Source organism: Falco cherrug, chromosome 3 (assembly GCF_023634085.1).
Source record: "Falco cherrug isolate bFalChe1 chromosome 3, bFalChe1.pri, whole genome shotgun sequence".
Taxonomy (NCBI): Eukaryota; Metazoa; Chordata; class Aves; order Falconiformes; family Falconidae; genus Falco; species Falco cherrug.
Window position 1 is genome coordinate 14,591,876 of NC_073699.1, and position 26,356 is coordinate 14,618,231.

General features: G+C 60.3%; 3 protein-coding genes and 1 long non-coding RNA gene across 7 annotated transcripts in view; 1 reads left to right on the forward strand and 3 right to left on the reverse strand.

The window, feature by feature from the left end:
* MROH1 (maestro heat like repeat family member 1) overlaps positions 1 to 3,856 on the reverse strand; it is a 56,981-nt gene extending 53,125 nt beyond the window's left edge. For all 4 annotated transcript variants that reach the window (XM_055703825.1, XM_055703824.1, XM_055703823.1 and 1 more), the window contains exons 1-3: positions 3,764 to 3,856; positions 2,385 to 2,776; positions 210 to 355 (exon numbers count right to left, since the gene is read on the reverse strand). In XM_055703825.1, the coding sequence (XP_055559800.1) occupies positions 210 to 355; positions 2,385 to 2,406 (168 nt within the window). In that variant the 5' untranslated portion in view covers positions 2,407 to 2,776; positions 3,764 to 3,856. The remainder of the gene's footprint in view (positions 1 to 209; positions 356 to 2,384; positions 2,777 to 3,763) is intronic.
* A 299-nt stretch (positions 3,857 to 4,155) lies between these two features.
* Positions 4,156 to 9,055, reverse strand: HGH1 (HGH1 homolog). Its single transcript, XM_055703827.1, has 6 exons — positions 8,499 to 9,055; positions 8,308 to 8,408; positions 7,456 to 7,554; positions 7,285 to 7,376; positions 5,296 to 5,418; positions 4,156 to 4,623 (listed from the first exon to the last, which is right to left on the reverse strand). The coding sequence occupies exons 1-6, from the start codon at positions 9,032 to 9,034 to the stop codon at positions 4,441 to 4,443; spliced, it is 1,134 nt and encodes a 377-aa protein (XP_055559802.1). The 5' UTR covers positions 9,035 to 9,055; the 3' UTR covers positions 4,156 to 4,440.
* Positions 9,056 to 9,197: 142 nt separating this feature from the next.
* LOC129735534 (uncharacterized) lies at positions 9,198 to 14,298 on the forward strand. Its single transcript, XR_008731224.1, has 3 exons — positions 9,198 to 9,295; positions 9,451 to 10,251; positions 10,447 to 14,298. It is a non-coding gene; the product is annotated as an uncharacterized LOC129735534 (long non-coding RNA).
* Positions 14,299 to 14,420: 122 nt separating this feature from the next.
* Positions 14,421 to 26,325, reverse strand: MAF1 (MAF1 homolog, negative regulator of RNA polymerase III). The gene is made up of 8 exons (XM_055703919.1): positions 26,046 to 26,325; positions 22,903 to 23,041; positions 19,684 to 19,812; positions 18,670 to 18,835; positions 17,788 to 17,909; positions 17,129 to 17,248; positions 16,518 to 16,634; positions 14,421 to 16,259 (listed from the first exon to the last, which is right to left on the reverse strand). The coding sequence occupies exons 2-8, from the start codon at positions 22,983 to 22,985 to the stop codon at positions 16,238 to 16,240; spliced, it is 759 nt and encodes a 252-aa protein (XP_055559894.1). The 5' UTR covers positions 22,986 to 23,041; positions 26,046 to 26,325; the 3' UTR covers positions 14,421 to 16,237.
* Positions 26,326 to 26,356: the final 31 nt, after the last annotated feature.

Below are 26,356 nucleotides of genomic sequence, written 5' to 3' on the forward strand. Positions count from 1 at the left end.
CATCCATGACAGCATATTATCACCATTTCTTCACCACTGCAACTCGAGCGCCTTGGACCAGACTTCTCAGCCAGCTGGTCCAGCACTCCTGTAGCCCAGCTCCTCCCAAGTATCTCCCTTGCTTGCTGACAGAGCCAACGTCCCCAAGCCACCAGGAAATATTCCTCACCCTGCTGACCCTCCCAGGGCAGAGCAGAGAAGACCCCTACCTTGTCATGCTGCCGGAGGTACTCGTCACAGGAGTTGAGGATCTCCTCTGGCTCAGATTCCCCCAGGTAGCACAAAGCATCGTAGATCTGCTCCTGGACTAGTGGGTCCTTATCTGTTGTGGCATCCATCAACGTCGTAGCAAGCCCTGAGCAAAAGAGGCAAGTTACAAAGATTTTTGTATTCTCTGAACACCTCCTGGACTAACAAGAGCAGGAAGAGAAGAGCCTCCGTGCAATTTCATCCATCCTTCCACAAGCCATGCACACAGCTAAATTAAGCTTTTGTTTCCCGCTCAACGAGCACCAACAAGAACCCTTCCTTCTGGGCTCACCACCCAAGGTAACTCACCTTTAACTTGAAGACCCCCTGCATGCGGCCCTCCCCTATTCCCCAAGGGCAAATCCTTGGGGATTCATCCTCATCCCCCAAGCTGGGTTGAACACTTCAAAGGTGTTTGGGGTTTTTTTTACTGCAGACCTTACACACAGCACAGCGTCAGCCTCTGAGCCAAGGTGAACTTGGCTCTAACATTTCTCACTGGAGCAGGGAGAAGGAAGGATTTATTACACTGGAGATTTCAGACTAGGGCCGGGCAGCGGCGCTGGGCGCTGGCTCCATCGGAGGCACCTGGGGAACCTGCACAGGGGCTGGTGTGACGTGGGACCCACCAAGGGCATGTCTGTGAGGGTCAGGGGCTGCAGGAGCCCCGCAGTCATGCAGGTGAACCCCACCACCAAACAAGGCTCTATGAGGGCAAACAGATGCCATCAATCAGGAGCTGGCAAAGTCCTTCCCGGTATTCCAGCCACGCTAGCCAGCTGCCACATGGGAACTGCCCCAGGAGCACAGGCGACAGTGGCCCTTGTCCTGGCCCTGGGGCACCAACAGCAACGCACTGTCCCCAGGCATGACACCCCCACTGCCTGTGGCTAAAACCGCTGCCCCAGCGGCAAACCCGGTGGTGGGACAGAGCCCACTGAGTCCCTGCCAGCGGTGAGACAGGCACCTGCATCACTGCTGTGGTCCAGAGCTGCTCTGTCCCACCCATCAGCCAGCAACTCTGCTCCAAGAGGCTTAATTGTTACTGTGGAGTGGTGTATCTCTCATTAGGGCCTTTGTTTTAATAAGGTTAATTAGTTACAGAGCAGGTCGCCGGCACGAGCTTTGCAAAGAGCCTGCAGAACACCATGGGGCCAGCCACTGCACACAGCCTCCGCCACACCACGGCTTCTTGTCCAGGACTGTGCCTTCATGGCAGGGTACGAAGACCCGTCAGGATGCCTGGCCCTGCGTGGACACCGTGCTGCCCGCATGGACGCCGTGCTACCCGCACAGACGCGTGCTGCCCGCACAGACGCGTGCTGCCCGCACAGACGCGTGCTGCCTTGGAAACATCAGTGGCTGCCACAAGGGTTGCACCAGAAGGGTGGCAGCATCCCTCACCCCTTCCCCTCCTGCTGTGGCCGGCTGCCCCAGGCCGGGAGGAGCCGCAGCTGAAAGCTGCCCCACTTCGGGGGTTGTCATCTTCCAAGGCAGGGAGTTGGGGAGACGTTTGCCACACCGTCACGTTAAAGCCAACGTGACCTGGTGCTACTGCTGCTGAAGGTAATCCCTGCTCCCACCCCAACCCACCCCTTCCCCGTGGCTTAATTAAACCAGAAATTTCTTTATTGCCTTAAAAAAAAAAAAAAAAGAGGAGAGAGGTTCATTTCAAAGCTGGATGGGATTAATTTAGGAAATGCACAAGGGTTTACACCAGTTAAATATTTAGAGACTATTTAAGCTTACGCAATTTGCAGCAGAGACAAGGCCTGAGATTAATTTCTAGGGCAGGGAATTACTGTGCACAGAGAACCGCTCCCCCCTCCTGTCCCTGACCAGCACATCTCTCCAGATGCTGCAGAAAGCTCCAGCAGCCCAGCTCCAGCAGCATCACTGTTGGCTCCACCACCGGCAGCCGAGGCAGGGCTGAGCTCCCCCCAGGGCACCAGCAAGGCAATTTAGCCTTAATAGTGAGCGAGTCTTCCCACCCGGCTCCATCCCCATAGAAAAGCTTCACTGGAGCTGGGCAAAACGGGCAGCAGCAAGGCAGAGGGGGACAGCGGCCAAGACCCCCAGGGCAGGGCCGGTGCGCTGAAGTCCCTTGCCCACTCCCACCGTGCTCCTGTACTCACGTTTTATCCGTGACTCCATCATGCTCCGTGTTTTCAGCTTCCCCACCAGCAGAAGGCAGTTGGCAGCTTCCTCTGTCTCAAACCCGGGGATCCCTGGGGAACCTATTTTTACACACTGCCTTTACTTTCACGGAGAAGACTGAGGTTCTGGTCCAGGTCAGAAAGGCACCAGTGGATGCAGTGAGGTGGAGGAGATGCTCTACAGCAGCCGTGGGGAGGGGGGAATGCCAGTTCCTCGCAGGCAGCTGATTGCCTGCCTGAGCTCTGCTTCCCAGGGGCCCGCAGGCTGCAGGTGCTGCGCTTCCATCAGCCCCCAGGACCGTCCCTATGGAGGTCGGAGCCAGGGGGAGCGCGTCCTGGGTTCCGCTCCCCTCTGTGCCTGCCTTCGTGGCCTGCAGACGGGAGGACATTCTCCATCAGCAAAGCAGACGTAGAAAGCTAAACCATTCCCCTCACGTTACTGCGAGGAGCCGCCACTCGCAACCACGGTTCTCCTGGGTTAACGGTTGGACTCGATGATCTTAAAGGTCTTTTCAGACCCGAACGATTCCGCGATTTGCAGCCCTGAGGCTCGGCCAGGCCAGCCCAAGGCAGGTGCCCCGTTAGTGAGTCCCTGCGCACTGCGGGGGCTGAGCCATGCTCCGAAGATCTGTCCCTAAAACCACGAAGAAAAGCCAAGGGGGCAAGTTCCCAGTGCCTGCAAGGGCCACTGGCCCTGCTGCGGGGGAGCGTCGGGCTCCAGCCCTTTCCCTTGCCAGCTCCAGCCCAGACAAGACCAAGCTTTTAGTCAAATAAGATTCGAAGGTTGAGGCTGTGGAGTCTCCCCGCTGCCTCAAGCCCAGTACTGCCCACAGAGCCTCCTCCATCCCGGCGGGGCCAGGCAGCCAGCCGAGCTGGTCGCCAAAGGCTCGTTGGCCACCTCACTACAGTACCTGCTGGCCATCACACTGGCCTTGCCACGGCACCGCGGCCCTGCACAAGCCCACCAGAGCGGGGGCCGTGACACGGAGCCCTGGGCTCCCAAAACGCAGCCGGGGAGGGAACCCCACCCCCACCCAGGGAACCCCACCTGCGGCACGGGCCCATGACCCCTCCCCGGCTTCCCGCTGGCAACCGACACCGGAGCTGGGGGGTGACCACCGGGGTTAATTTCCCCTGGGGCGGGGGGGCAGCTCCCGAAGGAGGTTGGGGGATACACCCGGCCGGTGCCAGGCCCCAGGCCCCAAAGCCCCCCCGCCCCGTGGAGGGCAGGCGACTCCCCGTGGGTGAGGAAGCAGCCAGCACGGGGCCACAATGGCACAGGATCACAAGGACACCGGGTCCCGTCCCGTCCCATCCCGCCCCCCCCTCCCCTCCCCGCCCCCACCGGCCGCACTCACCGCGGGCACCGCCGGACCGGGACCTGCTCGGCCCCCGGCGCCGCTTCCGGGTGCGCCGGTCACGCCTCCCACACGCCCTGTTTCGGGAGGGTCACGCCCCCTCGCACAGACCACGCCCCTCCGCCGTATTGGAGCAGCACGCATACGTGCTACCGTTCAGCCCCGCCAGGGGGCGCCGGAGGCGCCACCGGCGCCCCCTGGCGGGGCTGAACTGCAACGCCCCCTGCGCACAGCGCGTCCGTGGAGGTGAGGGGCTGTCCCCTACCCACCTCCCCCGCAATGGCGGGGGCGGGGGGGCACACGCCGGGCAGGGACCACCGCTTTTCCCCGGCTCCTGCAGGGGGTCTCGAACCCGCAGCCCCCGGCGCCCCCCGCCTGGAAGCCACAGCAGGTTTAGGCTTGGAAACCTTTTATTTCACAAGGCACATCGCAGCAGTGGGGCCGCCCCACAACGACTGGGGAGGGAGCAGCAGCCCTTTCCCCAATTCCTTCCCCCCCTTCCCCCCGCATTTCAGCTCTGTCCCAGAGCCGCGCGAGGCCAGGGGGAACCCTGCCCTGCAGGACCCCCACGTCTGCTTCACAAGCAGCAGGGAGGAACGTGTCCAGGCTGTCACCCTCATGGGCAGATTGTCCCAACAGTGACCAGGGTCCGCGGGTGACCCGGCCACGGCAGCCCGTCACCGTGATGGCTCCTCAGAGCATGGCATCGAGCCCTGCGCCTCCTGCCGCCGCTCCTCCTGCTCCCGCCGCCGCTCCTTCTCCTCCCGATCCAGGCACTGCAGCTGCTGCTCCACCTCCTCAGGGATGTCCACTTCTAGCAGGTTCTCCATCCCCGGGCCGGGCTCGTCCCCGATCAGCACCTTTTCCCAGGAAGAGGAGGAATGCTCAGGGAGAGGCAACAGGACTGTGGGGCCCCCACCCTTCCCAGAACCACAAAATGGTCAGTGTCGGGACCTCTGGAGACCACCCAGCCCAACCCCCTGCTAGAGCAGGCTCTCCTCCAGCAGGCTGCACAGGTTTGCGTCCAGGTGGGCTTTGAATGTTCCCAAAGAAGACGACCCCCAGCCTCTCTGGCCAGCCTGTCCCTGTGCTCTTGTCACTCTCAAGGGAGAGAAATTCTTCCTCATGTTCAGATGGAACCTCCCGTGCTGCGGTTTGTGCCCATTGCCCCTCGTCCTGTCGCTGGGCACCACTGAGAAGAGCCTGGTCCCATCCTCCTGATGCTCACCATTAAGGTGTTTGTATGCGTTGATAAGTCCCCTCTCAGCCTTCTCTCCAGGCTGAACAGCCCCAGCTCCCTCAGCCTGTCCTTCCAAGGGAGATGCTCCAGCCCCTCATCATCTTCACAGCTTCCGCAGGTCCCTCTCCAGCCGTTCCCCATCTCTCTTGAACTGGGGAGCCCAGGACTGACACATCCCCACCACCCCACACCCCAGCAGGGAACAGAGTGAGGGAGAGGCAGGACAGAGCCCTTGGAGCAGCTCTGCACCCTGGGACCTGTCTGCAACCCCCACAGGGACCCTCCTTCCCACCTGAATGAGCTTCTCGCAGGCAGCCAGCACGTCTGGCTCCTGCTCCCAGCGGTGCAGCTCCCTCAGGATCAGGTACGTCCCCTTCTCCCGCACGATGTGCCGCCCAGCCTTGGTGGCTGTCAACTGCGAAGGAGACAAAGCAGCAGTGTGGGCAGGGAGTCTGGCACACCCAGGAGAGCAGCAACAGCAACACAGCGCAGGGCTCAGCCAGCTTCTCTGCCCAGGACCGCATCCAGATGGCATCTGAGTAATCTCCAAGGATGGAGACTTCACCACCTCCCCAGGCAACCTGGGCCAGGGCTCAGGCACCCTTGCAAGGAAAAAACTTTCCTGATATTTAAGTATTGCAGAATTAATTTTTAATAACTTATGCAGTGTTTCCTAGTCTTAAAAGGATACATTTTTATTTTGTAATTAATTTCAAATTTGCCATTAAAATCACTGGATGCTTTTGTAATGCACAATGAACGCTTAAAGCCTGTTAAATGAGGCTTAACATCTGAAAGAACCTGCTATCTTAAGCAAACAGCCTTTCCTTGGAGCCTTGCAACCCTGCAAGTTCAACCAGCAGTTGCTGTGGGGTGCTGGTGAAAGAGTGAAACCGCCTCCAACCAGAGGACAAAGTTCCGCAGCTAAACCTGGATTGCAAGGTAGCGTTGCATCAAGCCCTCTGCCATGACCCACAGCTCTGTGAACTGAAGGACTTCCTACAGTTTTGAGCCTCCATGCCAGAAAGGATGCAGGAAAACTGGAAGAGGTCAAAAAGCTGCCAAGATGGCCAGCGTTTGAGAGCCTGCAGAGCTCAGCAAGGCAGTGGCAAAGGGCAATCTGCCCGAAACTTAGGTGGAAACTAGTCAAGTACTTCCAACAACTTGAAAGCAAACTGGTCTCAGTGATGCCAGACAGCGTAACAAGGGGCAGCAGTTCCTAACAGATGCAAGGGAGGATTTTCACTGGAAGGCCAAAACCTGGGACGTGGTGCCTGGACACCTTGTGAAATATCTGTCTTGGAGGCTTGGAAGCACAACCTCCCGTGTTCCAGTTTGTGTCCATTGCCTCTGGTCCTGGCACTGGGAAGAACCTGGCTCCCCCTGAGCCTTCTCATCTCCAGGCTGAGCAGTCCCAGCTCCCTCAGCCTTTCCTCATAGAGATCTTCCACTCTCTTCACCACCTTGGTGGCCCTTCCCTGGACAGCCTTCACCATCTCTCTCGCACAGGGGAGCCCAGCACTGGACCCATCGCTCCTCAGTGGCCACACCAGCGCTGAGCAGAGCTCACTCAACCTCCTGTGACACTCCTCACGCAGCCCAGGACACCGTTCACCTTAGAATCATCAAATCGCAGATGGTTTGGGTTGGAAGGGACCTTAAAATACCATCTAGTTCCAAGCCCCTGTCAAGGGTAGGGACACCTTCCACCAGACCAGGTTGCTCCCAGCCCCATCCAACCAGGCCTTGAATGTTTCCAGGGATGAGGCATCGATCCTCTCTCTGGGCAGCCTGTGCCAGTGCCTCACCGCCCTCAGCATAACAAATTTCTTCTTTGTGTGCACCCCGCAGCATCCCCGAGTCATTCTCCACAGGACTGCTCTCACTCCACTCTCTGCCTAGGCTGTATTTGTGTGGGGGATATTTATGCTTGGGACCTTTGCCACAGGAGCACACTGCACCAGCCACTCCTCCCAGCTCAGTGTCATCTACAAATACACTGAGGGTATGCTCCGCCTCATCATCCAGATGATTAATGAAGACACTGAACAGGACTGGACCCCCGAGAGCACAGTGCTGGTCACTGGCCACCCTCTGGGGCCATCTGGTTTTCAATCTACCTCACTGCCTGCTCATCCAGCCCAGATGGCATCACTTCTCCGTGAGGATCCCATGGCACACGGTGCATTCTGGGGCAGCCCTGAACACCTTTCTACTCCCAGGAGCCCTGGCCTGGGCTCTCGCCCTCAGCCCCGCTGTGAGTTGCACCAGAGGGACCCACCAGCATGATGGCTTCTAGCAGCATCTTCCGGATGTCAGGTTCCTCCTCTCGCTGCTTGTCCTGCGGCAGGTACTGCAAGTCCACAGGTAGCCCTAGTGGAAGAGGCAGCCTCAGTGGGAGGCACGTGGCCAGCAGTCCACAGATGGCCACCTCCCACTGACGCCCACTTACTTTCCATCTCATCCTCAGGAAACTCCTCGGGGCCTGCCAGAGGCAGGAGGAGAAAGGGCAGAATGTCGACCTCCTCACTCAGCAGCCACTCGTGGTCCTCTGGGAACAGCCTGGGGTCAGAGGAGCCACCGCAGCCAGGGTGGAAAGCCCAGCTCAGCCCCCACCCAGCTGCTCACCCATTTCCCCCACCAGTGGAACCGGTGAGAAAATTGGAAGGGCAAACATGACAGAAACTCATGGGTCAAGATAAACGCAGTTCAATAAGGGAAGGGAGGAAAAAAAGCCCCAAGTGATGCAAAAGCACCAATCACTTGGCACAGACCGATGCCCAGCCTGTCCCCATGTGACGGCTGCTCTGGCCCCCTCCCCGTTTCAGTGCTGACCATGATGCTATGATGTGTGGGACATCCCTCTGGTCTGTGGGGGTCAGCTGTCCCAGCCGTGTCCCCCCAGCCTCCTGCCCAACCCCAGCCTACTCACTGGGGAGAAACACAGAAGACCTTTCTCCGCAGCAGAGGGCTTCCAGCCCTCGGATCATCTCCGTGTCCCTCCCCTGGCCCTACTCCAGCAGGTCCCTGCCTGGGTTGTGCTGAGGACGCCCGAGCACACGGGCTGGCTAAGCCCAAGCAGCATCGCCTGTGCCAGCTAAACCTAGCGGCGTTACCAGCACCCGCTTTGGTCACCAGCCTAAAACACAACACCACATGGGTCACTGTGAAGAAAGGGAGCCCCATCCCAGTCAGACCTAGCACCCCCAGCTCCCGGCCATGTGGCAGCCCGCTCACAGCCCAGGGTGAGGGCAGCACCCCCCAGCAGCCGGGCCAGTGCCTGGGCTCGGCCCGGGGCTCTCACCGGCCTCGAAGCAGCAGTTCCTGAGGGCCCCCACGATGCCCCGGCGATGGATAACGGAGTCCTTGTACTGCGTGAAGGGCAGCAGCCGCTGCACCGAGCGCCTACGGGAGAGGAGGGCCGGTCACAGCGAGCCGCAGCCCCCGGGCCTGGGCACCGCCCGCCCGCAGGCCGCCCCCACCGCACAGCCGTACCGGGAGCGGTCGAGGAGCCCGCGGCGGCCCTCGGGCAGCCGGCTGAGGTTGCAGAGCAGCGGACCGAGCTGGGCCGGCGGCCGGGGCTCACCGAGCGGCTGGAGGAGCGGCGCCAGGCCGAGGCCCCGCTCCCGCAGGCCGCCCAGCACCCGCCGCGCCGCGCCGCGCTCCCGGCAGAGGTTGGCCAGCAGCCCGCAGGCGGGCCCGGCCGGCAGCAGCGCCAGCAGCGCGGGCAGGGCGGCCAGCAGCGGCTCGCGGGCCGCCGGCTCAGCCGAGACGTTTACCAGGCAGTCCATGGCGTGGCGAGCCGCCGCCGAGCCGGGTCCCACCGCCAGCTCCAGCAGGGCCGCCAGGGCCGCGGGCCGCCCCGCCAGCAGCCGCTGCCCCGCCGCGCTGCCCGACAGCGCCCGCGCCGCCGCCGCTGCGCCCTCCCGCGCCGCCGCGCCCGCCGCCGGGGCCAGCAGGGCCTGCAGCTCCGCCAGCGCCGCCACTACCGACGCCTCCTCTTCCGCCGCCATGACGGGCGCCTCCGACATGGTAGGCGTCACCTAGCAACCGCGAACCGGCCCCGCGATGGGCAGGCGCGAAGGCCAATGAAGCGCTGGGTGGGTGCGGACGTGCCGCCGCTATGCCAATCAGCTACGGAGTAGCCGCCACAGGGGGAGGGCCCTCCGGAGAAAGGTCTTCTGGGAATGGAGGCCCGGCCGGAGAGCCCGGCTGGGCTCCGCCCCCTGGGCCTGGGGCGCCTCGGGGTCCTAATGCCAGCGCGGAGGGACACGCGTGCCCCTGGGAGGGCGGTGAGGAAGGACACGGGTGTCCCTTGGGAGGGCGGTGGGGGAGGACACGGGTGTCCGTGGGAGGGCAGTGCGGAAGGACACGGGTGTCCATGGGGGGGTTGGGGGGACGACACCCCCACGCCCCCAGGGCCATCTGTCCCTCTGTCTGTCCCCAGTCTGCCGGTCGCCCAACTGGCCCACCAGCTGCGGGACAGCGATGCCATGGCCCCCTGCCCACTCGGGCCTCTGGCAGCTCTGGTTCAGCAGCCGGTGGCAGCTCCACATGTCTCACCACCTGTGGCGGGTCCCCAGCTGGGAGAGGCCATTGACACAGCACCCCAGCACAAGAGCAGGGTCCCCGTCCCAGCATGCTGGCGACCCTGAGCTGCCCCCCACAGTGACCCTGTCCCATGCCGGTGGCACGGCGCTGGAGGAGGCATTGGTGGGGCAGGGGTAGGAGCAGAGCGTGGCCCAGCACCAGCTCCAGGAGAACCTGTGCATCCTCAGAGCCACATCATCAGGATGATGACCACGGGTGACAGCACCATGCTGCAGCTGGTGCTGGCAGTGCTGGTTCCATTGGTGGTGCCAGTGGTGGTGCCGATATCTGTGCCGGTGCAATTTCTGGCACCAGTGCTACTTCCTGTGCCAGTGGTGGTGCCAACACTGGAGCCAGTGCCAGTACCAGTGCTGTGGTGTTGCTGATGCCATCACCGGTGCTGGTGGAGCTGGTGCCCACTCCCAAAGGGGTGGAGGGAGGCGGGCAAGGAGCCCGGGGCAGAGGAGCTGGGGAGGTCCCACGGGATGCTGGGTGGACCCTGCCGTGGCTCGTCCCTGGTGCCAGGGGCTGCCAAGTACTGCAAACTGCTGCAGACCCTCCAGCCCCAGATGATGATCGTGGATGAGGCCATGGAGATCCTGGAGGCACACATCGTGGCCCGCCTCAGCACCTCAGCCTTGCTGGGGACTGGCAGCAGGTACGGCACCTCAGCCCCACGCCCCAGGGCCCAACACAGCCTCGTGTGGCAAGTGGCTCTGATTATTCCACTTCTTGTGGAAGTCCCACTGATTAAACCACCGTTCTCATCTTTTTCTTCCTCAAAGATCTTTTAGTGAGGCTGACCATGTTTATGAACACTGGCAGTATTAATTTGCTCCCTCCTCACTTTAAGGGCCGCTCATCCTGGCTGCATTGTCACCTCGGCTGGTGGCATCCCTTCCACACAGGGGTTTGGCATCCCCCCCCGAAGACAGGCACTGCCCACACCACCGGTACCTGGAGAGTGGCTCCACTGGGAGCCGGCACACCAACCACAAACCATCCCCATCGCCAACGCAGCAGCCTCGACAATAACGTTGGGGCTCACAGGACATGGAAAAGCTGCTGCTGGAGGGGCCTGGGGGGAGCCAGCTCACCTCCAAAGCATTCCGGCATCCCAGTCATCGCCTAAATACCTCAAGATTCAAGCGTATGGCAAAATTGGGGTCTGCAGCCACTGCCTGATCCACTGGTGTTGCCAACCAGAGCCTGGCTGTCAGGAGGTGCCAGCAAGGAAAGAGCCTTCACTGCTGGATGCTTTATTATGAATAAAAGGGTTCTTTTAGCATCAAAACCACGCTGGAAGAGCCTTAAATAAGGGAGTCAGGGCAGCAGGAGCAGCCCTGGCTGCTTTTCCAAGTGGCTGTCGGTGGTGGAGAGGGACATGCCTCCCCCAGGCACCGGCAAAGTGCACACGGCTGCCAGGGTAAGATCTGGCAGGGTCCGTCCTTCTCCAGACCCCTCAGCTGCCTGCAGCCGGGCAGGCCAGGCAGCATGTGCATTGGCACCGGGGGTCTTGGCTCTGACAGCCCTGGTACTGGTGCAAAGCCCCTCACCCCCCACTGCTGCACTGTGCTGTGCCGTGCCATACCGGCAGCAGGACATGGTCAGTGCGTGAACCACTGCGCATCTCTGGAGAGAGCTGAGCACACACGTGTGAACAGCCTGTGATGCACAGAGACCCCCAGGAAAAGCCCACTACCCACCAGCCCCTCAGGAGAAGTCCACTGCCTGCCAACACCCCAGGAAAATGCCGCCTCCCCCAAGCCCCCTAGAAGCCCACCAGCTCTCCAGGACAAGCATACCAGTCCCCCAGGAGAAGCCCACCGCCCCCCAGGAGAAGCCCACTGCTCACCAGCCCCACAGGAGAAGCCTACTGCCTGCCAACCCTCCAGGAGATGTTCACCACCCACAAGCCCTGCTGGAACCAGCGATCCAGCAGGGAGGTCCAGCCCCAGCCCTGGCTCCTACCTTTGTCTGGAGGAGCAGTGGGACCACTGGGGGCTCCTGCTCCCCTCCCACACCCCTCGGGGGGACGGGCAGAGCTGCAGCCCCTGCCCTGGGGCCACCCAGAGCCCAGCTTGCCAGCCACACGACGGGGGCCCTGCCTGATGGGACGCCCATTGCTGCGGTGGGTTTACCAGGTCGCCCTGACAGCTGCTCACACCAGAGGGAAACCCGGGGGACAAGGAAACCAGGCAGGATTGCAGGCCAGCGGCCCCGGCATCCCTGTGGAAGCCCCCACTCGTCAGGGACTTGCTGATCCCCAGGGTCCCAGAATGAAGTAATTCGGCAATGTGTCCTGCTCTGGGAAATGTTTCTCTGGGTAGCAGGGAGGTGGGTTTGAATGGTGCCAGCCACGCACCGATCCCCTCGTGCCAGGTTTGCTGGAGCCTGGGCTGCTCCTGCCCACTGCCTCCACATCCATCCCTCTTGGCCTTGAGCTGGGTCCTGGGCTTGCTGGAGCTGTGCTGGAGCTCTGCTAAACCCAAACCCACACCACTGAGGGCTGGGAGGAGCCCCCAGCCCCAAATCGCCCGTGCCATGCCGGTGTGCTGAGAGCTGCTGAAGGATGCCGGTGCAGGCAAGTCTCTGGCAATGAAGGAACGCTGTCCCTGGGGCAGACGATGAAGTCGCTGCTGGGAATGATGGCTGTACACACAAGTGGCACTCGGGCAGAGCCCTGATGTGGATGCAGCCGCCTCAGCTGCCCCCTGCATCCTGCACCGGCCCTGTCCCAGGCTGTGCCCAGGCTTTGGGGCATCCCGGAGCTCCCTGTGCTCATTAGAGCAGCTGTGCTTCACTAGCTATGACCTTCCAAAGCCAGATTTCTGCTCTGCTTCCAGGTGGCTCTGCCGCTTCGACACTTGCACTGCCGGCGCGAGATGTGAAGGGTTTGCACTACAGGGCTGCATTGAACATCCCCTGGGTACCCGAAGCTCCGGCGCTTCCTGAACCACAGCCTGAGTGATGCACCAGCAACCAGCCTCTGCCTGCCCGCTAACAGCTCGTTAGTGTCCCGCTTTAATGAGAGGTTAAACACCAGCCTTCCTCTCCACATAGGGCGAGCCCACGGCACAAGCCTCACACCCCAGAGTAATGGTCGCCTCAGTTCCTCCTCGGATGGAGGCAGCAAAGACATGGCAGTTGTGGGGAAAAATCTTGCCAGAGGCTGGTTAATACCAAAAATATTGATGTTTCAGGTTGGAGGTCTCTGACATCCGACGGCACCAGCCTGTCTCTGGCCAGCTGCTCCAGTCCCAGCGTTCCCAGTGTGCCATGCACCACAGAGCCGGGATTTCTGGACACAGCATCAACTGGGAACACCACCATGAACTCTGGCTTAAAGATATCCTTTGAAATGAAGGCAGCTCAGCCAAAACCTACAAAATGTCCAGCAAGTGAAGACCCAAAACGCCCCAAACCTGATTCAAGAGAGGATAAAGCCATAAGACAGAGGATAAAGTAGTAACTGGAAGTGAAGAGAGACTGAACAGTCAGAGGGAGCCTGCTGCTGCTGCTGCTTGGGAGAAGGCAGAGGGGGAAGGACACCCTGAAGGAGCACTGAAAGAAATAGGCGTTTCTAGAAAAAAAAAACCAAACCCATCTGCCACACCAGTGGGACAGGACCTCCCTGGTCCACACCAGGTCACGAGTAGCCAAGTGATGGCTCAGAGATGCGCTGAGCCCCTCCAGCTCTGCGGTCCTTCCCAGGCTGTGCTTGGGGGATGCGCTCTGCTGCACGGCCGCATTGAGAGGGCAGGGGGGTCCTGCGGCCAGGGCTGACAATGCTCTGCACCGCACAGAGCCCGCGGCACGAGCCCTGGCATGGCAGAGCCTGCCCTGGTTCAGCCACAGGGTTTCTGTGCCAGGAACAGGTGGGCAGAGCTGCACCGTTGCTCTCTTGGGAGTAAAGCCCCCTCCTCAGTGCCAGTGGAGGCTGGTGGGCTCCCAGCTGCTCCTTTTGGGCTCGATGGGATGGGCGGTGAGGGACAGACACGCTTCCCAGGGAGGGAAAACACCGTTTCTGCTGCCATCACCGCGGGCTTGGTTAGGCAGTGCCTTCCTAATGGTGCCTGAGAGCCAGCACAATGCTGCTGGTGCCGCCACAGCCGGTCCAACCAGTGGTATTTAATACTTTAATTAATGAAGGAACACAACGAGTCTGCCTGTTAAGGGCAGGCAGTGCCCAGCCAGCACTGAGCAGAAGCACCAGAAGCTGTGGGGGCATCGGGAGGGTGGGGCAGGACCCACCGGTGGTTCAGCACTGAACAGCTGGAGATGCTGGAAGTGCCCCGGCCGGCCCATGCCCAGCACCCACCAGCAGGCACATGGAGGCAGGGAGCTCCGTGGTGCCACGGAGCCAGGCAGGGCCAGCAGCTACACCAGGGATGCAACTCAGGCTGTCCCAGAGACCCTCCCGGCTCCAGGGCCACAACGGCCAGGGCAGGCAGCTGGCTGGGGCAATAGGGGACACGTGGCACGCCAAGCAGCTGTGGTCACAGCCTCAGACAGGTCCTGGGGGGCTCTGGGCACTCCCTGTGCAACACCCGCAAGATGAAGGGCCAGCAGCATCCCCAGAGAGAGGCAGTGGCGACCTGGGGGAGACTGAGAGCCCTGGGAGCCCCTGGCGCCTGCGCAGTGGCGTGCTGGGCACAGCATACCCCCAGTTCTGTGCCTGTGTCCCTGTGGGGGCTGCTCAGTGCCAGGCTGGAGCCCAGGTCATACCCCATCCCCCTAATACTTCCTGCAGCCTGATGCCATCCCCAATGGCCGCAGCAGGACAGGCTCCCCCCACGCAGGGTCCCCGAAGGAAGTGGTGGCGAATGACAGAAAAACTTTATTGGTGTAATGATACATTGCTATGCTGTGAAGTCCAAGTTCCCTGACAGGGGGCAAATGGGGCAGGCAGCCACAGCGGCACGCTAGTAGAGGGGCGAATGACAGCAGAGAGAGGACTGGGCCAAACCCCTTGCCAGGTGGCAGCGGGGTCTAGGGCTCAGGTCCGTCCTGACAAGCAACAAGGAAATAAACTCCCAACTTAAAAGCAAGCTTTGGAGGAGTTACAGCAAGGGAGGAGCCAGGGAGAGCCGCCATCAGTAACACCATGCTGCTGCTGGCACCCAGCTCTGTGTGCTTGGCACCAGCGGAAGGAGTGGGGGTACCTCTCTGTCTGTCTGCCTGCCCACCCTCTGCACCCCAAGGCCCTGCCTTGCTCTGCCGGCAGCTGGAGCCTCCTACCTCCCACCCAGGCCAGGGCAGGGACACGGCAGACACCCCCCCCCCAGCAAAGCCCTCCAGCTTTGGGGCACCCACTCCCCCTCCCCAGCCAGCCTCTTCTAAGCTGCTCGGCCCCCAGTGGGAGGGAGGAGGGGGATCCCCCCCAAGGCACACCCAGACAGAGGGGCAGGGGTTGCACAGGCAGCCACAGGTGGGGTGAGAACCTGTGGCAGCGGCACTGCCCCATGCAGGCTCCTCTTGGGGGGTGGGATGTGTTTTGAGGCAGCTCAGATGCTGCGGCAGTCACTGCCCCTTGTTTGTGCGTGCTCAGCTGAGCTCTCCCTGCCCTGCCCTGGCACCTGCCGAAATACAGAGCGGGGGGAACTGCGTCCCCCAAAACTCCAGGTGCCTGGGCAGAGCAGGGGGCTGACCCCCACAGCAGCAGGATGAGGGGGACAGAGAGAACGCGGGGACATGGGGCTGAACTGGAGGGCGGGTGGGAGCGGCAGCACCCGGCTCCCGCCACGGCCTGAGCTCACCCCCAACACAAAACCAGATACCGCAGCCCCCAGCAAGGGCTGAGCTGGGCCCCAGCGCAGTGGCTGCTGCCCCGTCATGCTCTGGCCTCCGCACTACCAAAAGTCAGGTGTGGTTTAAAAAAACCAAAACCCCAAAGAAAATCATGGGAGGTGCAGGCTGAGGTGCCTGGTCTGGCATTCACCCGCCAGGCTGCTTGGTGGGAGACCCCTGCACAGGAGCAGTGCAGGGCGCTGGCACCACCCAGCAAAGATAAAAAAACAACCAATCAACCAAACCAAAACATCAGAGAAAAATCACAGGGGGAGGGCAAGAGCAAAGCAAACCTCTTTGAAACAAATGGACTCTTCCCCGGGGAAGGAACCGAGGACAGTTTGTGGGGAGTTTAACAACACTGCTTCTGGAGGAGGCTGAGCAGAGGTGTCCCTCTGCTGCTGCTGGTGCTGTGGACGGACGGCGTTTGCTGGGTCACAACCAGTATGGAAAAGTGCTTGAGGGAAATCCAGCCCAGCTTCAGCGCCACGAGGAGTTTGCAGGTCAGTGCAGCCAACGAGATCAGCAATAAAGTGCAGCAAAGCTTCTTGGAGCTCCCACACAGCTGTCCGGCAAGCCCCGGCTCGTGCCGCAGCAGCCGCGAGCAAGGGGAAAGGGGAGGTTGGCCGGCAGCACCAGAGCGAGGGGACGTATCTTCAGCCAGGACGCCGCAGCTGCTTTCAGTCTGTCATGCTCCAAGATGCCTGGGGTACTCCAGTGTATGTGTTGGGCAGAGCGACGCTGCAGCTGCTGGGCAAGGGCAGTTCGGGAGCTCAGGGCTGCCCTGTCCATGGGACGCAGGCAGAAGGGCGGTTCGGCAGGGCTGCCAGGCACCTGGGAGCGGTTCTGGAAACTCACATGCAAATAACTTGCAACCTGTAACCGAACACACAGGTGTTACTGTTCCATGGCCATGCTGAGGCAGGGGGAGGCAGAGCAAGAGCGGGAGGCACAGCAGGAGCAGCACTGCTGCTCCACCTGAGAGCAGCTTGGCCCCGCTGAGCTCTCAGCCAGGCTCCTGAGGCAGCGGAGCAGACTTCAGGCCCAGAGGGCCGGGCCCGTGAACCGGAGCCTCTCTCCCCTTGGAGTGGGAGCCAGCACACCATGCCAAGCCGAAGCGCCAAGCTCACACACCTGTCCTCCTCGATGCTGCCGCTCTCGGTGTCGCCAGCGTCCCTGTTCTCCGTGTCCCCTTCACCAAGATCCATGTCCAGCTCATTGCCAGCTTCCGAGCGCGTGTATGCATACCCACTAAAGGGAAAAGGGCAGCACAACGTAAGTGCCCAGCTGGCACCCCTCCGCGTCAGTGCATCCACAAGGGAGATCCCACTCCTCTCTCCAGCGGGCTTATATCCCTGCCCAGAGCCCCCTCTGCATCCAAATCGAGCCCACGGGAAAGAGGGGCTGGCTGCAGGCAGTGCCCCTCGAGGGGTTCCTCCCCCCCTTACTTGCCCCTCTGAACAGCAGCCAGGTGAAGGCCACCCATTTCGAGGGACCATGGCTCCCACTGACTTGCTCTTTGGTGATACGTAGCGGGGGAGGATGGAGGGAACTGGGCTCTGGTTGAGCTCCGTTCACCCTGGCCAACCCCGCACGCCGGCACTGGTGCCAGGGCAGCACCGGAACAGCAGTTCCCAATGTGCCCAGCTCGGTGCCAGCGGTTCCTCCCTGGCAGTGACACTGCTTACCAACAGGCAAGACAATTCCTTTTTTAAGGTGACTTCAGAGATGTCACATGGCCTGACCTGATGGAACGACAGGTGAAAAAGACAATCCTCTTCAGTCTTTTGTTGTAAAAGAAGTAGTTGAAGGACCAGAGGCTGCCATCCTCTCCAAAGGGGTCCGAATCCAGATCGGGGTTGTAGCTGCAACAGCAAGCAGAGGCATGAGAAACACTGTGCCAGACTCTGCGCCCAGTGCCAGCCTGGTTCTCACCCCAGCTGCACACTGGAGGGAGGAAAGGGGGAGACGGGGTGAGCTCGGAGCTGCCCCAGTGGGCAGAGAGCAGGTGGGAGTGAGTCAGTGTCCTCAGAGCCAGGCAGCAGCAGCTGGCCAGCCTGCATGGGTGGCAGGAACCACCCTGGGCCCCCGGGGCTGGCTTTGGAAGGAGGGTGAGACCCAGCCAGCGAAGCTGCTGCCTGAGGCGCAGATTTTCATGGCTATGGTATGTTCTGCGTGGGAGGGGACAGCAGCAGCCATTCCCCCTCCACCCACTGGCTGGGAGCTGGTGGGCTCCGGTGAGGAGATACCACCGCCCTCCTCCAGCAGTTGGTTCTCACACACACATACAGGTGGGCACACAAAACCATAACCTTTTATTGAAAAAGAACCCTTTCTCTGCAGGCCATAGCACACATGGAAGGGGCCAGGACCCAGATCCAGGGGTGAGTGCTTGCCCCGTTACCTGTAGATGTCACACTCCGAAAGACAGATCTCCTCGTCGACAGCATCCCACAGGTGTGGCTTCAGGGCATTGAAATCTTCCCGAACCGCAGAGAAGAGGCTGCAGTTGACAGCGTTCACCACCTAGAGAGGCCAAGCAGGACCCCATAAGAGGAGCAGAGGAGTTGCTGCCTGCTCTCCTCTCCACCACCTCCCTCCTGTGCTCCACACAGCTCATCCTTCCTGTCCCTCCTCCAGCAAGAGGAGACACCGGAGCCTGACAACAAACCATGGAAGGGGAGAAGCAGGATGGCCAGGCACTGCCGTGCTAGATTCAGGGCCCTGAGGTGGAAGCAAGGAGACAGGCAGCAGGGAAGCAAACAAGGCTGGAGAGGGAAAATCCATCAGAGGATCTCTGGGACACACGTAGCTCAAGTCTCTCCCAGCAAAGTGTGGGGCTTCCTCAAAAGCACCAGGCAGCAGGCTGGGAAGTCCTCTGCAGGAAGGACTCACCGACACTTCCCTCACCCTTCCTTCCTCCAAATACCTGCCCCAGAAAAGAGCAGCCTAACCCAGGCTGGCATGGAAAACCCTGCTCACAAGAGGCTGTTCCCAAAGGAGAGCAAAGAGCAAGTCTGCTAAAGGAAAACACCCCAGGACAGCTGTTGAAAAACCTCTTCCTGGGAAGGATGAGGACTGCCTCATCCTACTGCTGGAGGAGGAAGCAAGGTATGCCCTGAGAGCAGTTACCCAGCATCACAGCAGCACCATGGGGCTCCCTGGAGAACTGGACACTCCCCCTCCAGCTCCACGTTGCCCTCTCTCCCAGGACAAAGGCAGGTAGCACAGCAGGCCTCCCCGGCGAGGGGAACCTGTCCTGACGCAGGGCGCTTTGCTCACGTACCCAGTTGAGGCTTGGCTCCCGGCTGAACTCGTGGCTCTTGGCAGCGCTGAAGTCATAGTCAGGGCGGAAGGACTCGTTGAGCGTCGCTATCAGGTAGAAGAGGGTCTTGCGGCTGCACTTGTCGCTCAGGGGTCCCTCCTCATCGCCACTCTGACTTTTACTGAGCCTGAGAGGCAGAACGGCAGGGTTAGCGGCATCATCAGCACAGCCTGGGCCAACACAGAACACGAGCCGGCAGTTGCCCAGGTGGCCAAGGAGGCCAACCGCATCTTAGCCTGTATCAGAAACAGCGTGGCCAGCAGGACCAGGCAGCGATCGCCCCCCTGTACTCGGTGCTGGTGGGGCCGCACCTCGAATCCTGGGTTCAGTCTTGGGCCCCTGACTCCAAGGGGGATGTAGAGGGGCTGGAGCGTGTCCAGAGATGGGCAACGGAGCTGGTGAAGGGGCTGGAGCATGAGTCTGATGACGGGCATCTGGGGGAACCGAGGGTGCTCAGCCTGGAGAAGAGGAGGCTTGGGGGGACCTGATCGCTCCCTACAACTACCTGACAGGGGGCTGTAACGAAGTGGAGTCAGTTTCTTCTCCCAAGTAACAAGCTACAAGACAAGAGGAAACGACCTCAAGTCGTGCCAGGGGAGGTTTAGATTGGGTACTGGGAAAAGTTCCTTCACCGAAAGGGTCGTCCAACACTGGAACAGGCTGCCCAGGGAGGTGGTGGAGCCACCATCCCTGGAGGTGTTTAAAAACTGTAGATGCTGTGTTTGGGGACACGGTTTAGCACTGGGCTTGGCAGTGCTGGGTTAACATTTGGACTCGATATTCGTAGAGGTCTTTCCCAACCCAAACAATTGCATGATTCTATGAACAAGCAGAGCCTCCAGCCCAGGGCCACAGAAACAATGCCAGCTACCAACACTGAGGTCATTCCCTCAATGTGTCCCACCCCCCCATCCGCAGACATGCTGCTGCCTGAGGCACAAAGCGTGGCAGGCAACCCCCCCAAGCCCGTGGTACCTGCTGGGGCTGATCCCCGTGGTCTGAGGAGGCGACAGGGCCTCCAGGACATGCGGCTGGCCCTCCTGGCAGAACTGCTTGAACATGTGTTTGTCATCGCCAGCCATCTTGCACGAATAGCTCTCAATCCTGCAGAGACACACAGCACAGCACCTGAGGCCAGCCCAGCAGCGGCGGGACCTGGCCAGCAGCACCACAAAGGTCCCGGCCCAGCACCGTGTTGGTGGCAGGCACTCAGATGAGGCAGCCAGCATGGCGAAAGCATCTCCAGTCCCCAGGAGCGACCTTCGCCATGCCATCCGGTCTTAGCTCTGCATAAGGCAACCAGGGCTGCCATGAACCCATTTATTTACACGATGTGTGTATGTTTGCACACATGGAGATGCAGTTTAATTCCAAGGAGGCACAGAATAGGCTGGCTGAGCCAAACTGCTCTTCCAGGGGTATCAGAGCCATCCCAACAAGTCCCACTTTGCAGCTTACCTCACTGCTAGCACGGGAATGTCAGAAGAGAAAGGCAGAAAGAGTGCCTCACCGCTGTGGTGTCCTGTCTCAGCACAGCAAGCCAAACCAATGCCAGCAGTAAGCCCAAAAAGGATTCCCTCAGCCAGGAACAAAAATAGGTCCAGAGCTGGCGAAGGACCAACTCCCCTGCAGCCGGCCCGGCAGGAGCTCTCACTGTCACCCTGAGCTGAAACAACTGCCAGCTCCTGAGCGTCAGTGCATGCGGAGTGGCCAAAGGACCCTATCAGAGGTACCTGAAAAGTTTTTCTGACTGGTGGTCCCATTGCCCAGAGCTCCAATGGAAGAATAATTGTAGATGAAAAATGGGATGTGAGCCCGCAACGTGCGCTCACAGCCCAGAAACCCAACCAGCTCCTGAGATGCACCTTGAGTGGTGTGGCTGGCAGGGCGAGGGAGGGGATTCTGCCCCTCTGCTCCGCTCTGGGGAGACCCCCCGGAGCACTGCGCCCAGCTCGGGGGTCCCCAGCACAAGCCAGGCAGGGACCTGCTGGAGCGGGGCCGGGGGAGGGACACGGAGCTGGTCCGAGGGCTGGAAGCCCTCTGCTGCGGAGAAAGGCTGTGAGAGCTGGGGGGGCTCAGCCCGGAGCAGAGGAGGCTGTGGGGAGACCTGGCTGCGGCCACTCAGTGCCTACAGGGGCTGTAGGAAGGTGGGGACGGGCTTTTTAGCAGGGCCTGGGGCGACAGGACCGGGGGGCGGCTTATAACTGAAAGGGGGAGATGTAGGGTGGACACAAGGAAGAAATTTGTTACGCTGAGGGCGGCGAGGTGCTGGCACAGGCTGCCTGGAGCAGGGATCGATGCCCCATCCCTGGAAACATTCAGGGCCTGGCTGGACGGGGCTGAGAGCAACCTGGTCTGGTGGGAGGTGTCCCTGTCTGTGGCAGGGGGCTACATGATCTTCAAAGGTTCCTTCCCACCCAACCCATCCTGTAATTGCATGATTCTAACAACAAACTATGAAAAAGCACTCTGGTCTCCCCCAAGGCGATCAGCTTTTCTGATCCTAGCCTGTGGTGGCCCAGCAGAAGCTGGGGGACAAGACAACACCACAGACTGCTGGGCAGCTGAGGACCTGCCCAGACATGACACCCACAATTCAAGCAGAAAGCTCCTTCCAGATTTGCAGCTGATTGGGCTGCTCATTGACCGGCAAGGAAGTTCCTTAAATCATCCCAACACCGCTCCTCCATGGAGTTCCTCAGGAGGCTGCTTGAAGGTCAGCAGGACCCAGACAGAAGACCGAGGACTGTAGGAAGAAGCTCCTCAAAGCCACCAGACCCACCAGCACCAGATGTGGACCATTCCCCATCCTCCATTTTAAGAGGAGACGCCACTCAGCATTTAAGCAGCAATCTCATGGGAAGAGCACTGAAACAACTGAGGGAAAGAGGTGGCAACCGCAGACCATGAGGCATCAATCGCTCTTCCTGTCCACCTCGGCACCCGCGTCCCTCATAAGCAAAGCAAAGAGAAATGACCATGTTCAGCCAGTCTGCATTTGCACCCAGAAAACCTGCAGGACCAGCAGCCTCAGGCACAAGAGCCCCCAGAACCTCTGTCACCACATAGCCCTGTAACACAGCATCACCTCTGCAGCTGAGCTGTGTAATGAGCTGCAAGGCCTCGGCGCAGAGGCTTGCCATGCCTGCTCTGCGCGAGCCTCCCCCAGGCGCCTCCAGCTTTCCCTTACATCATTTGGCCATGGGAGTGCTTCTCCACATGACCAAGTGCCTGCAGTTGAGCTTTCTACCGCATTCTGGGTCTGTGAGGAGTCACCACCACCGTAGGCAGAGTGACAGGCAACTGCTATGTGCAAAACGGGACATTCAGGGCTCTTGGTGTAAGGGCATAGAGGAACTCTGTGTATGGCAGCCTGGAGCGGGGGAGGCACGGCGTGGAGAAGCACAGACAGCTGTGGTACGATACAGGGCACAGGCTGGCACAGGAGGAAGCTAGGAGCAGCTCACCAGTGGTCAGCTAGAGAAACTAAGATCTGGGCTGGGACAAAACTGGTTTTAGGGGCAGCAAAGGGGACAAAAGAATAGTTTTACACGTACAAAAAAGGCACCACGTGGAGTACATTCAGCTGTAACAGAGAGCTGTGGACCAAGGAAGAACGAAGGTGTGTTAGCAAACCTATAAAAATGACACCACGTGGACTACAGCGAGGAAGGAGAAATCACCAACGTGAACATTATCTTCTTCCCAGGAAAGGACATGGATGCTGACAGCTCACCCATTACCCTCCCCAGCAGAATGAAGCCACTGACTTTAAGAGCAGCAGGAGGGGAGCATTATCTCAGAAAAAGGGACTGAAATGAAGAAGCGCATGTGCGTGTTACAATTAAATTGTGTTATTACTATTGCTGAGGCTTTTTCTGTACAGGAGTACCCTGACGGCATTATCGTTTGTTCTCTCTAGTAACTAATGTAGACTAATAACAATCCTTGATTAAGAATGAGTAAGAAGATTACCAATTAATTTCAATTACACCAGTAAGTTGGCTTTATACGTACAAGGTGTGTCTCCTTTTTGGCTGTAACCACCGCTTGGGCTCTCACACCTCGTGTCTCGTCCCATCACACCTCACACCCCATTTGGGGGCCAGGCGTGCCCCACACAGCCCTCGTCCCAGGACCAGATGCCCGCCAGGCTCCTGACTGGGCTGGGGACTAGGCTCTACCAGCGCTCACCTGCCGATGATGTGAGCATCTCCCGTCTCCACTGTCAGCTGGGAGTTTATTGCTTCGAAACTTGAGTTCTCCAACAGCTTCATTGTCTCGACTTCCAGAGCGATTCCCTGTGCAACAGCTGCTGCAAAGTGTGCGTATCCTGCAAAGAAAGAGACCCTCGCAGGTGGGGAAGGAGCAGCCTGGGTTGCACAGCAGGGCTGTGGTTTGGCCAGCCCTGCAGGACCTTGGACTCAATCATCTTAAAGGTTTTTCCAACTGAAACGATTCTACACCCAGAAGGCTGTGCAGAGGCAGTGCACCGGGAAACTCAGGAAGCCCACACCTCTTCTGGGCCAGGGGAAAAAAAAAGTGACAATGGCCCGATGAGCACTCATGCCTCCCATCCGATCCCATCCTCTGCACTGCTGCTCCACTTCACCTGCACAAGTAAGAGCGAGCTCAGCCACGGCACTCACCATGTGCCGGGGGCTCTGCCCACATCACCTCCCACCAGCTCTGCCCACACTGCTTTGGCAGTGCACTCTGCCAGGGAGCTCCCAAGCTCCCCTCCTCTCTTTTGAAGGTCACCAGCTTTTTTTGGGCCGGATTGTTCTCCCTCAAAGCTGGGGAAGGGCACACAGCACTCGCTCTGCTGCAGGCTGGGGGTGACACAGACACCCTGACCAAGCCCCAGGGTGGTCCCCGGCAGCAGGAGCGGGGCAGCCCCTCAGGGAGCTGCTCCTCTTTGGTCTGTCAGGGCCCTCCGCCAAGAGCAGGACCGACACTGGGACTGGTTAACGGCAGCCCCAGTTAACTGGTTAACGGCAGCCTTCAGCTACTATTTCCATGTAGGGCGGCATTGCCCTGGAGGGACAGGGATGGGCAGATGGCTGGATGTGAAGGGGGAAAGCGGCCTCCAGCCCCATGATCCCTCCCCAGCTCTCGGCCTCTGCGGGACTGTAACAGGAGAAGCTGTAAACAGGCAGGGAAGTAATGCCAGGACTCTCAGGGAGCGACGCCAGGGCTCTCCAGGAGCAGCAGCCCCTTCCAGGCCATGCAGGCAAGATATGTCCCCACCTCTGTCCTGGGCACCACGATGGGGTCGGAAAAGGAACGACTCCTGGCCCTTTGGTTTCAGGACTGCAGGTGATAAGGGGATGCTGTGTGACTGTGACACCGTTACGTGACCATGACACCGCTGCGTGAGCGTGATGCTGCTGCACGAGTGCGACACTGACACTGTAGCAGGGCCAGGGATACTCTTACCATGACGTTACCCATTGTTGACTAGACCTGATGATGTGCACTTCAAAGCAGCACTAAAGTGCACACTGTCTCCACCATGCAGCTTCAGCATTTACTGCAACCCTGAGCCGCCGATCAGAACAGCCCAAGCCAACGAGGGCTGGCAAACCCACGCTGTCCTCTCACTGGGAACAGACTTGGGAAGATGGAGAAGGGAAAACTGGGGAAAAAAAATGCCAATCTGCAAGGACCAGGGGTAGAAAGCAGAACATTTTCTGGGGCACCCTCCTACCACAAGCACATCTCCCTCCGCTGGTGCAGATACTGGTGCTCAAACACCTCTTTAGCGATGCAAAAGGCAGTGGGTAACTTCAGTGTTGGCAGCAAAACAGCAGCCTGGAGCAGTCCCACTGGTCAAGCAAAGCTGCTGCTCTGAAACCACGAGCCAACAGGTCCCTTGGATGCTGAAAGTTGCCCCAGCACCCAACCCCTTGTTCTGCAGGCAGAGCTCCCAGCAAGCAGGAGCTGCATGAAGGCAGTGAGCTCTGCTCCTTGCACTCCGTAAAGCTGCTGTCAGCAGAGAAAGGACACAGACACCATGAAATCCAGAGCTGCTGGTGGTTTCCCACCAAAGATTTGCTCTAGGGGGGAAGCTAGGACAATGTGCCAGGCCGTTTTGGAGCGGAGCAGAAGACCTGGCAACGATGAGGTGGGGAAGGACTAACATGAGCCCCTTGGCAAGGAAAAGCTCAGCCTGCTTCCGACACCAGAAGGCAATGCATTGCTTCATCCACAGCCGGAATTTTATGGGATATAGATTTTCTCTCCCCAGTACAGGCGGAGACGCTAACTTGGGCAGCAGAATAAAAGCACCGTTAACACAAGATGCAGTCAAAAGGTGTTAAATGGGGTGTTCAGCCGCACTTTGGCACGGCAACACCCACTGGCATTGAGAGGTTTGCCAGCTACGGTGCCTATGCCATTCAACACCAGGCAGGTGATGCCTGGCCCTGAAACCACAGCTTGGTTTCCTTCCTCACCTCAGCAGATTTAGCGCATAGCAAACACAACTGAGAACATCCTAGAAGTTGCATAGGGCTAATTGTAGATTTGAACCAGCTTAATCTAAAGGGCTTCAGGTGTCAGGGGGTTCATGGCGTGTCTCGGTGCCACTGGGGACCAGGCAGCAGCACCCATAGCAAGCCAACTCACGTAAAAGCCAGCAGAAGCAGCGCCTTGGTGAGGTAATAGGTGACCTGAAGCACTCAACAGTGAAGGAGGAAAACTCGAAGTGAGTAATTTAGGGTAAGCAAAGTAACCTGCCAATACTAGCTCTCTCCTTTTCAGGATGAAGGCGACCACCCCCTCCCATGATCGGAGGGGTCCAGCCCAGGGCTCTCCCCAGCCCTAGCACCCTCGTGTTACCTGACAGGGAGGCAGGTGCATTGGCGGGGAGCACAAAGGGGACCCTGTCGACGGAGGGAAGGGGAGGAGGAGGAGCAGGAGTGGGGTTTGGGGGAGCTGGCACAGGCAGCACAAACGGGGAAGCGGAGACAGGCCCGGCTGCCAGGAGAGCTGCCCCGAGGGGCCAGAGCGCTTGCTACCAGCAGCCGGCCTCCCCGCGGAGCCGCCCGTCCTCTCGGGCGGCGGGACGAGAGCCGCCTCCGGCGGGGCAAGGCCCGGGGCCAGGCCCCGGCGCGGCCCTGAAGGTGACAGGGCCCGGCGGGCGGGGACTGGCAGCGCCGTCCCGGCATGCCCCGCGCGGCGGGCCGCCCCCCCCGGCGGACTACAGCTCCCAGCATGCCCCGCGCGGCCGCGGAGCTTCTGGGCGCCGCGCGCCGACCGCGATGCACGCTGGGAGCTGTAGTCCTCACGGGCTCCGCCAGGGGATGGGGGGGCGGCGGTGGGAGCGGGCTTACCGGCGCTCCCTGCTCTCGGTCCCGGCGGGGCCTCCTCGCCGTGACAGCTCCTTCAGGCTCGGGGCGTTTGTAAAGGGAGGCGTCTCCGGGGAAAGCTCGAGGAGGGCGCGTGTGCCTCGGCCGCCGTCCGCCGCCTGGCGCCGGACCACCGGGCCTCCGCCCACCTCGACATGTCCCCGGCGGCTCGGGACGCAGCGAGCGGCTGAGCGAGACCTGGGAGTTTCCCTTGGGCGGGCGGGCGGCCGGGCGAGCGAGCGAGCGGCGGACCCTCTCCTCAGGCACCGGACGACAACAAGCGGCGAGACCCCGCC

Coding starts and splice junctions, on each gene's coding strand:
- HGH1 (XM_055703827.1), bottom strand. CDS start 9,034: ATGTCGGAGGCGCCCGTCATGGCGGCGGAAGAGGAGGCGTCGGTAGTG. Junction 7,377..7,455: donor TCCTGAGGATGAGATGGAAA/GTAAGTGGGCGT, acceptor CTCTTCCACTAG/GGCTACCTGTGGACTTGCAG. Junction 4,624..5,295: donor CCTGCGAGAAGCTCATTCAG/GTGGGAAGGAGG, acceptor TCCTGGGAAAAG/GTGCTGATCGGGGACGAGCC.
- MAF1 (XM_055703919.1), bottom strand. CDS start 22,985: ATGAAGCTGTTGGAGAACTCAAGTTTCGAAGCAATAAACTCCCAGCTG. Junction 19,813..22,902: donor GATGCTCACATCATCGGCAG/GTGAGCGCTGGT, acceptor GTGTCTCTGCAG/GATTGAGAGCTATTCGTGCA. Junction 18,836..19,683: donor ACGGGGATCAGCCCCAGCAG/GTACCACGGGCT, acceptor TCTGCCTCTCAG/GCTCAGTAAAAGTCAGAGTG.